The sequence below is a fragment of the Mastomys coucha genome, unplaced genomic scaffold (genome assembly GCF_008632895.1).
Source record: "Mastomys coucha isolate ucsf_1 unplaced genomic scaffold, UCSF_Mcou_1 pScaffold7, whole genome shotgun sequence".
In the NCBI taxonomy this organism is placed as follows: Eukaryota; Metazoa; Chordata; class Mammalia; order Rodentia; family Muridae; genus Mastomys; species Mastomys coucha.
This window is the reverse complement of record NW_022196913.1, coordinates 331,400-341,982: the sequence shown is the minus strand read 5'-3', so window position 1 is coordinate 341,982 and position 10,583 is coordinate 331,400. Positions and strand designations below refer to the sequence as shown.

Here is a 10,583-nt window from a genome sequence, read left to right as displayed (position 1 = left end):
ACTTCCAGAGTGGAAAGGTGACATCCTCTTTTTGCAGTAAGAGCTGCTCTGTGGACACCTTTAACCCCTCCCACATTAGTCAACAGCAGAGACTGGCTCCCGACACCCTAATTAGAAATGTGTACAGTTGGCCATCTATTCTGATTGTTATCAACTACTTCAATTTCACTCAACTTGTGCTTTTATTCTTCTTTGGAATGACAGTTCCAGGTATCACTAAATAGAGTATTAACAAATGAGAATGTCAGCCTTCTAGAAATAACATAACCATCTACTGCAGAACAAGTCCAACCTAAAAGAAAGAAAAAACGAGACAGTAAGACCAAACGGATGAGGATATTGAATTATAACACTGGGCAGTCTATCGATCAGAGTTTTAAAAAGTCCCTTTGAGGTTTGGAGAGATGACTGAGCAGGGAAGAGCACAGGCTGCTCTTCCAGAGGACTGAGGTTCGGTTCCCAGCACCCACCTGGCAGCTCAGAACTGTTAACTCCTGTTCCAGGAGTTCCAACTCTCTCATACATGCAGGCAAAACACCAATGTACATACTAAAAATAAGTAATTACAAAAAAAGGCCCCGACCTTCAAAGCTGGCTAAGAGGGCAAAGGCACCTGTCATACAAGGCTGATGACCTGAGTTCAGGCCTTGGAGCCCTAGGAGAGGAAGAGCACCTGACTCCTCAAAGCTGTCCTCTCCATATATACGCTGTGGCATGTGTGTACCCACATCTATCTCCGCCCTCCCTTCCTCCATCTCCCTCATACACAATAAATAAATATGCTGGGCAGTGGTGGCACACACCTTTAATCCCAGTACTTGGGAGGCAGAGGCAGGCGGATTTCTGAGTTCGAGGCCAACCGGGTCTACAGAGTTCCAGGACAGCCAATGCTACACAGAGAAACACTGTCTCCAGGGGGGAAAAAAAAGAAAGAAAAAGCCTCCTTCATCCTAAAGGTATCTATATGGGGCTGTCTGAGTTAACTGAGTCCATTTACAATTCCTCTCTCCTCTCTTTCTCACACAGGAATTAAAAACAGTAGAAACAGATAGAGTCCCTTTATCCTGAAGGCAGCTGGCATGGACTGGTGTGTCATGCTCACTCACCTTTTCAGCATCTGTCCCTGGACACCTCCAGTTGTACAAATAATACTGTAAGTTGCCGTCTCCTATACCAAATTTGAGTTTTTCCAAGAAGGTTTTATTTTCCATCAAATCTAGTGCATTGAACACATCAAATCCTTTCTGCCAATATAAAAAGTTTAAAAGTTTATTATACCAAGGGCTTAATGTTTTCTTTGTAGTATATATTCCTGTATTAACATTCAATTCCTTCTATAGTAATTTAAATAGGTATTTATAATAAGGCAAAGTACCTAAGATATAAAGCCACAGACTAGCACCATCTTAGAAGACTATTATAAAGACAGCTGGGAAGGGAGCTGGAGAGAAGGCTCCATGGTTAAGAGCTACACTGCTCTTGCAGGGGACCTTTCTGTAAGTTGTTTTGCTTAAGGAAATCCAAGTAGTACAAAAAGTGACTCAACACTCACCAATTTGGCTATAATGAGTGCATCATTCATGAGGTCCAGCAGGGGTGTCTCTGTGTGAATGTTGTAGAAGGAATAAGCAGCCTTGAGGCTCTTGTGAGCAGGGTGGTGCATAACCGTGGAGGGGAGAGTGTAGAAGCTCAGGAAGTCAGTCAGCTTCCCATTGGGGTTCTGTGGGACAGAGGGAACAACAGTAGTGAATGTTTCCTTGAACAAACATTTGATCAACTGATGCTGACCTCTACCCAACTTTCTGTCCAAACAACTGAGACTACCCTCTCTGTAACCCAGTGTGAGCCCTTTATGCTGGGTCGAGACTAAGAAGCAGAGAGTTGGAAGCTGAAGTGCTAGGGAGACTGCAAGCTCTTTCAAAGCTGGTCTTAAATGGGAAGTTTCTCCAGGCTGATGGAGCAGTCAATGTGCCACGCTGAAAGACAGTGATAGAAGCCATCTAGGCTAAGGACCAGAGGCTGCCTTTTCCACCCACACTAAAGCATATATATGGGCTGCTGTCAGGAGGAAATGGAAGTACACGGAGCTAGCTACCGAGTGGTGAACAGAACACTATTACAAAGAATATGGCCACCTAGTCTTGGCACATTTTCTTAGAAATGAATGAGAGCCAAATGAGAGCTAGTTACTTCAGGAAAAAAACATACAAGATTTGTTTGCCAATAATGAGTTTTAGTTCAACAGAAAACTGATAAAATCTCAGATAACAGTATTCATAATTATCTGAAAAGAATTTTCTGTGGTGGTGTACATTAGTAATCCAATTCTTAGGAAGCTTGGGCAGGAGAATTATTAGTTTTAAAGCCAGAGGCCGGAGAGATGATCCAGGCTAGATCCCTAGAATCCGAATGAACGGTCTCAACTGTCTGCAACTATAGTTCCAGGAGATCTGATGCCCTCCTTTGGCCTCTGAGGACACAGACATGCATGTGATGCACAGGCATACATATAGGTAGAACACCCATACACATAAGGTAAAAATAAAAAGAAGTCAGAAGCCAGTCTGAATGGCATGGCAGGCCTGAATATACCCTGGGCTACATATTGAGATTCTATCTTAAAAGGGGGGGAAAAAACCAACAATTATCTAAAATCAGGTTAAATTATGCACTGATTTTCAAATCAATATTTCATGGGAGGTATCGTCTTCATATACTTTAATCAAGGTAGTATGTCATCACAATTACTTGAAAGCAAAACCCAGGAAAGGACCTATGATTTTAAAAAATGTCAAATTATTCATTCACTAATTTTTGGGAGAAAAATTAGTTTTCATATACAGGATATATAGGTAACATGCAATAGACTTACTTTTGTTATATTATAATATGGGGACAAATGCCAAAAATCTTATTACATTTTGAGCATTGTAAATAGCTACTGATCTAGTCTATCAGAGTGGAAACTTACAAGGCTCTGGAGACACAGAGGTGTGTAAAGATTTGTGTACAAAGAGGTTTTAGAAGTACAAACTTGGAGACTGCTTGCTTACTTGTCACTAGAAATGTCTCGTGAGTCATCCTTACCATGGGTAAGTCTCTCCATAATTGCCCTAACTGTTGTCCTGTGATCATATGGCCAACAATACTTGACAGTGCTAAGTAACAGTTCTGTGCACAAGTGATCCCCAGTCACTTCTGACTGGCCTTCTCCTCTGTCCTCAATTGCTTGCCAAGGTCAATTCCACTTTCTCAGTCCAACCACACTTCAACCCACTGAGCTTCCAAGAGACAACATCTGAACAACCAATTCAGATTTGTAAACAAAGTTGAAAACTAAAAAGTAAAATCCATCTAGTAAGCACTGGTCAGAGTATCTAGATAGCTTTCCCTTTTCCTTCCCTCCCTTGAACAAGCCAAGGGGCAGAGTCTGTGTCATCCGAAGCTAGTGGCAGTTCGCATCCAGCCAGTTACACAAAAGCGGAAATATTAAACAACAGAACATAGCTGTCTAGGGCGACTAATTATTAGCTTCTCACAGTGAAAAGAGCAAATGCACACTAAACAGAAATGCAGCCTAACTTCCCTTTAATAACTAGTGAAGATGCTCTAGTCCAGGACTGTCCACAGCTGTGGGACAGAAGCAGAAGCAGTGGGCCATGGAGGAAAGCTATGGGCACACCATGATCCTCCTCAAAGAAGCTTTAACCTGTTCTCAGGACTAGCTTATCAGCTCATCTCTTTACCTCCACTACAAATGTGTCAATGATGTGCTCCCTGGGGAGGAACCAGTGGGCCACTTCCTCGTCATCCATCACTGGAGCTAGATGAAATTGCTTCAAGTATATGTTGATTAGTTCTCGGACTCCTTTGATATCTTTTGGTTCCATCGGTCTCAAACCTGAAGTCTTTGTAACCTTTTTAGAAGGAAAACAAAACCAGAAGTTAAACAGAGCTGGGCGGTGGTGGCGCATGCCTTTAATCCCAGCACTTGGGAGGCAGAGGCAGGCGATTTCTGAGTTTGAGGCCAGCCTGGTCTACAGAGTGAGTTCCAGGACATCCAGGGCTACACAGAGAAACTCTGTCTCGAAAAACCAAAAAAAAAAAAAAAAAAAGTTAAACAGGAATAAAGGAAATTATCTGTGCTCAAAGTGTGGCCCACAGCCCTGTCTAAGGAAACCTGTTAGAACTAGAGACTCTTGGCTCTAGACTTGCTTTAGTCAGTTAGATCCATGATTCCACTGAAACCTGAAGCTGGCTCTAGTGGCTGAGAATCCCAGCTACTGGACAGGATAAGACATGGGAATTAACTGCAAGGTCAAGGCCTTCCTGGGTTACAACACAGTGAGTTCAAGGCCAGTCTGGGCAACTTACTGAAACTGACTCTCAGAATAAAAAGATGGTGAGGGCTGGTGAAATGGTTCAGGGAAGCCCACCGCCAACTCTGAGCACTTGAGTTCCACTCCCAGGACCCACATGTCCAAGAAACTCATCTCCATTCATGCACCTGGCAAATGGATGACATGTACTCCCACAAAGATAATGTTACTAAGCAATGTGTCCACTTTCTTATCCAAACAAATCAAATGGAACATTACCAGCTGATTTATATAAACCAAGAATTTAACATATGAGAAATATCATCAAATCTTATGCTTTTTCCCCTTGGAATAATACTGGATAATTTTAGAGGTAGCACAAATATTGCTAATATACTTTTTTGTTCTCAATTACTTATAAATATTTCTAAGTTAAAAATCTCGCCGGGCAGTGGTGGCGCACGCCTTTAATCCCAGCACTTGGTAGGCAGAGGCAGGCGGATTTCTGAGTTCGAGGCCAGCCTGGTCTACAGAGTGAGTTCCAGGACAGCCACGGTTACACAGAGAAACTCTGTCTCGAAAAAAACAAAAAAACAAAAAACAAAAAAAATCCCTAGAGCCTAGGAAAAGATTCAGCAAATAAAAGCACTTGCTAAGCAAGCCTGACAACCTGGACTTGATCCTCAGAACCCACATGTTTATAACAGCTAGATGCTGTAATATGTAACTGTAACCAACTCTACAAAGTTGTCCTCTGACCTCCACACATGCACCATGCATGTGCATGCACAGATAATTAAACAGATTTTAAAAACACAAACAACAAAATTCCCTAAATCAAATCATAATTTCTGAAGGACCCTACATAGATGTCTAAGAAGGAAGACCAGTTTTATCTTCAGTGGCAGCTGTGACAACCTACTACCTGGGGATTTCCAGTGTTCTATGACCAAGTATTGACTGATTGCTGATTAGTGTGGGGGATGACAGGCAAGTTGGCAATTCATGCTTTTTACACTGAGAGGCCCAGGAGTTCTCAGATGAACATTCACAACAAGCTATTAAAGAATGGGGTACATAGTCTTTATAAAGATGCAGAACTTCAATTAAAATACCATTCAATTATCTAAAGTTGGAGAATTAAATCCCTGGCACTGAATATGCAGCTCACACTTTTACTAATCTTTTTGTGGCTCTCAAAAGATCAGAAACATCCACTCCTACTGAGGATGTAGCTCCGTAGTAAAGTGCCTGCCTAGTGTGTACAAGACCCTGGACTAAATCCTAGTACTGCAAAAAGAAATGTCTAGGCCCACCTGGAAGAAAGTAAATAAAAATGCATTTCTGAATGCTAAAGACCCAAACCATTTAAAATGTGTCTATATACCCAAGTCACATAAAAATTACTTTCTCTTGGGCTGGGTTATGTAGCTCAGTGTAGAACGCTGTTCAACAGCAGTGGCACAAAAGACAAGATTATTTACAGCTATGAAGCTTTGTAGATGAAACCATTACAACTGTCTTCAAGAATAAGTAGGAAGACCTAAGCTGAAGTAAAAATAGTATGCTTTTGCAGAACTGAATAAAATAGTCCTGTTTTCTGGGGATTTGACATAAAGCAAAGAAACTTTCCTAGTTAATAGGAGCATGTTACACTTCCTAAGTAAATTCTGCTTCTGATTTAAGATACTCTCCTAGCCTCAACTAGTAATCTCAATCCATGTAATCTGAAGTTTGTGTAAATGTAAGTTAAACTTAAGAACTCCACTGAAAAGCAAGTATCTGTCAAGCTATACAGCATAAGCTAACTCAGAGCCCGGGTCCAGAGCAGACCTGGGAGCACTAGTTATGGTCACTTCTATGATTAAGAAGGGAGCTTCTGAGCACTCAACTTATCAAGTGTTATTAAACAGACTATGCCACATACTTCCATGTGTCCTAGCAAGCAAGTGTATCCCCTTTAACAGCACAGAGCTCGGACATACTGGTTGATTAATCCTGCTTTTGTTCTAATTCAAATTCTTTTATTTTTAAGCCCCCTCCTTCCAATTTTGCTTGGAAACATTTAACACCAACAAAACAAGCATACTGAAGGATAGGAAGACATAGGAAGATGTATTTCTTGGGGAACCCTAGTCTTGGTGGGGATAGCAGCCATTGTGAGTGTCAGGCAAGCTCTGCTCCTACAAAGCAGACTCCATATGCCAAACTTGTGTTTCCATGTCAACTCTGTGACAGGGTGATTACAGCCTGCCATCCTCTGATGCTCAATCTGGTGCATGAGATTATAAATGTTTATTCTCTAGCACAATGTTAATCTAATAAATGTTATAACCCAAATTCAGGAGTTTGTGTCTAAGACACAAAAACAAGAACTGTTAAAAAAAAAATGGTAATGATGGACTAAAACAATGAGACAGAGCTCTGGAACAAACACTTTATCCCAGAAGGCTCCTTTTATGCTGAGTGGTACAAAAATATTCTGAAGTACCTTGACTGTTAGCAGCTGTACCATCTATCTTTTATCAAGAGATGACAGGGTAACTGCTGTTGGCATCTTTCAATTTTCCATTATCTGTATTTTTAATCTGTTTTGCTCTCTTCTCTCTTATGCTAATTAATTTATATGGTCAGCATGACACAACCCAAAGTGACTTGGAAGGGGAAACCTCAACCAAGGAATTACCCAAGATCACATTGGCTTTTACCTATCACTGTGAGGATTATCTTGATTAATGACTGATGTGAGAGGGATCAGTCCACTATGGGCAGCACCATCCCTAGGTAAGCTGGCCTGGACTGTAAAAGAAAGCTAACTGAGCCTGAGACAGAAAGTGAGTCAGTGAGCAGAGTTCCTTTATGATTCCTGCTTCAACGATTCCTGCTTCACGTTCTAGCCCTGACTTTCCCAAGGACGGACTGTGACTCAAAAGATGACATGAATTAAGACCTTTCCTTCCAAAGCTGTTCAGAGTTTTTTTTTCAGCAACAGAATTAAACTGGGCTACTCTTCATTCTTCTTTATTATACCTGAAAAGAAGGAAGACATGCCAAAGAGATCTGTCTATACCTTGATAACTCTTTTCTATTCTCAATTGTATAGTGATAACTGTATAGTAGGACACGGTGGCGGTTTCAATGTCCTTGGTCTAGGGAGTGGCATTTTTAAGAGGCGTGGCCTTCTTAGAGAAAGTGTGTTACTGTGGGGGTGGGCTTTGAGATCATCCTCCTAGCTGCTTGCAAGACAGTCTTCGAGCCAGGATGCACAGGCCTCAGAAGCGGCAGGGCAGCTGGCACAAGATCCTTCCTACCTCCTTCTTCACCTAGGAGGAGGTTATGCAGATCCACAGCCCCTCTGCCCCTTCCCTGCAAGTGGAGAGCCTGTTTCCAGGGTTTGTTCTGACCCCAGGACTCAGGAGGGACTACTGATCCACAGCCCACTGCACACAGGTTTTACCTGTGGAGAGCTGATCTCCCAGAAGTGCTGACACAGGCTTACAGATGCACAGGAGGAACAAGCTCCAGTCATAGACAGCAAGAACATCTAAGAACACCAGAGATCAACAGATGGAGAAAGGCAAATGCAAGAATCTTACCAACAGAAACTAAGACTACATGGCTTCATCAGAACCTAGTACTCCCAGCACAGCAAGTCCTGGATATCCCAGAACACCAGAAAAGCAAGAATTGGATCTAAAATCGTATCTCACAATGCTGATAGAGGAATTTAAGAAGAGCATGAATAACTCGCTTAAAGAAATACAGGAGAACACAGGTACTCAGGTTGAAGCCCTTAAAGAGGAAACACAAAAGTCCCTTAAAGAATTACAGGAAAGCACAACCAAACAGGTGAAGGAATTGAGCAAAATCATCCAGGACCTAAAAATGGAAGTAGAAACAGTTAAGAAATCACAAAGAGAGACAACTCTGGAGATAGAAATCTTAGGAAAGAAGTCAGGAACCATAGATGCAAGCATCACCAACAGAATACAAAAGATAGAAGAGAGAATCTCAGGGGCATAAGATACCATAGAAAACATTGATATAACAATCAAAGAAAACACAAAATGCAAAAAGCTCCTAATCCAAAACACCCAGGAAATCCAGGACACAATGAGAAGACCAAACCTAAGGATAATAGGTATAGAAGAGAGTGAAAACCTCCAAATTAAAAGGTCAGTAAATATCTTCAATAAAATTATAGAAGAAAACTTCCCTAACCTAAAGAAAGAGATGCCCATGAACATACAAGAAGCCTACAGAACTCCAAATAGACTGGACCAAAAAAGAAGTTCCTCCCGCCACATAATAGTCAAAACACCAAATGCACAAAACAAAGAAAGAATATTAAAAGCAGTAAGGGAAAAAGGTCAAGTAACATATAAAGGCAGGCCTATCAGAATTACACCAGACTTCTTGCCAGAGACTATGAAAGCCAGAAGATCATGGGTTGATGTCATACAGACCTTAAACACAAATGCCAAACCAGGCTACTATATCCAGCAAAACTCTCAATTACCATAGATGGAGACACCAAAGTATTCCATGACAAAACCAAATTTACACAATATATTTCCACAAATCCAGCCCTTCAAAGGGTAATAAATGGAAAACTTCAACACAAGGAGGGAAACTACATCCTAGAAAAAGCAAAAAAGTAATTTTCCAACAAAATTAAAAGATAGCCACATGAACAGATTTCCAACTCTAACAACAAAAATAACAGGAAGCAACAATTACCTTTCTTTAATATCTATCAATATCAATGTACTCAATTCCCCAATAAAAAGACAGACTATCAGACTGGGTATGTAAACAGGACCCAACATTTTGTTGTATACAGGAAACCCACCTGAGTGACAAAGACGGACACTACCTCAGAAAAAAGGATGGAAAACAATTCTCCAAGCCAATGGTCCCAAGAAAAAAGCTGGAGTAGCCATTCTAATATCGAATAAAATTGACTTTCACCCTAAAGTGATCAAAAAAGATAAGGAGGGACACTTCATATTCATCAAAGATATGATCTACCAAGAGGAACTTTCAATTCTGAACCTCTATGCTCCAAATGCAAGAACATCTACATTTATACAAGAAACTTTACTAAAGCTCAAAGCACACATTGCATCGCACATAGTAATAGTGGGAGATTTCAAGACCCCACTCTCTGTAATGGACAGATCATGGAAACAGAAACTAAACAAAGACACAGTGAGACTAACAGAAGTTATGAAACAGATAGATTTAACAGATATCTAAAGATATTTTATCCTAAAACAAAAGGATATACCTTCTCCAAAATTGACCATATAATTGGTCACAAATCAGGCCTCAATAGATACAAGAAGATTGAAATAATTTCTTGCATCCTATCAGACCATCATGGACTATTGTGTTACTCCTCAATAACAACATAAACAATAGAATGCCCACACACACGTGGAAGCTCAACAACACTCTACTCAATGATAACTTGGTCAAGGAAGAAATAAAGAAAGAAATTAAAGACTTTAATGAAAGAGTTTAATGAAAATGAAGCCACAACATACCCAAACTTATGGGACACAATGAAAGCAGTCCTAAGAGGAAAACTCATAGCTTTAAGTGCCTCCAAAAGGAAACTGGAGAGAGCATATACCAGCAATCTGCAGCACATCTGAAAGCTCTAGAACAAAAAGAAGCAAATTCGCCCAAGAGGAGTCAAAGGCAGGAAATAATCAAACTCAGGGCTGAAATAAACCAAATAGAAACAAAAAGAACTATAAAAGAATCAACCAAACCAGGAGCTAGTTCTTTGAGAAAAATCAACAAAATAAACCCTTAGCCCGACTAACTAGAGGGCACAGAGATAGTATCCTAATTAACAAGATCAGAAATGAAAAGGGAGACATAACAACAGACACCGAGGAAATCCAAAAAATCATGAGAGCCTACTACAAAAGCCTATACTCAACAAAACTGGAAAACCTGGATAAAATGGACAATTTTCTAGACAGATACCAGGTACCAAAGTTAATCAAGATCAGATCAACAATCTAAACAGTCCCATGTCTGCTCATTAAATAGAAAGAGTCATTAATAGTCTCCCAACCAAAAAAAGCCCAGGACCAGATGGGTTTAGTACAGTTTTATCAAACTCTTCAAAAAAGACCTAATACCAATACTCCTCAAATTATTCTACAAAATACAAAAGGTACTACTCTACCCAATTTGTTCTATGAAGCCACAATTACTCTTATACCTAAACCACACAAAGACCTAACA

The 10,583-nt window shown here is 40.5% G+C and overlaps 1 protein-coding gene across 4 annotated transcripts in view; it reads right to left on the bottom strand.

Moving 5' to 3' along the window:
- Positions 1–43: 43 nt before the first annotated feature.
- Positions 44–10,583, bottom strand: part of Nmt2 (N-myristoyltransferase 2) — a 47,051-nt gene continuing 36,511 nt past the window's right edge. For all 4 annotated transcript variants that reach the window (XM_031358220.1, XM_031358222.1, XM_031358221.1 and 1 more), the window contains 4 exons: positions 3,747–3,917; positions 1,553–1,720; positions 1,107–1,244; positions 44–292 (listed from right to left, as the gene is read on the bottom strand). In XM_031358220.1, the coding sequence (XP_031214080.1) occupies positions 272–292; positions 1,107–1,244; positions 1,553–1,720; positions 3,747–3,917 (498 nt within the window). In that variant the 3' untranslated portion in view covers positions 44–271. The remainder of the gene's footprint in view (positions 293–1,106; positions 1,245–1,552; positions 1,721–3,746; positions 3,918–10,583) is intronic.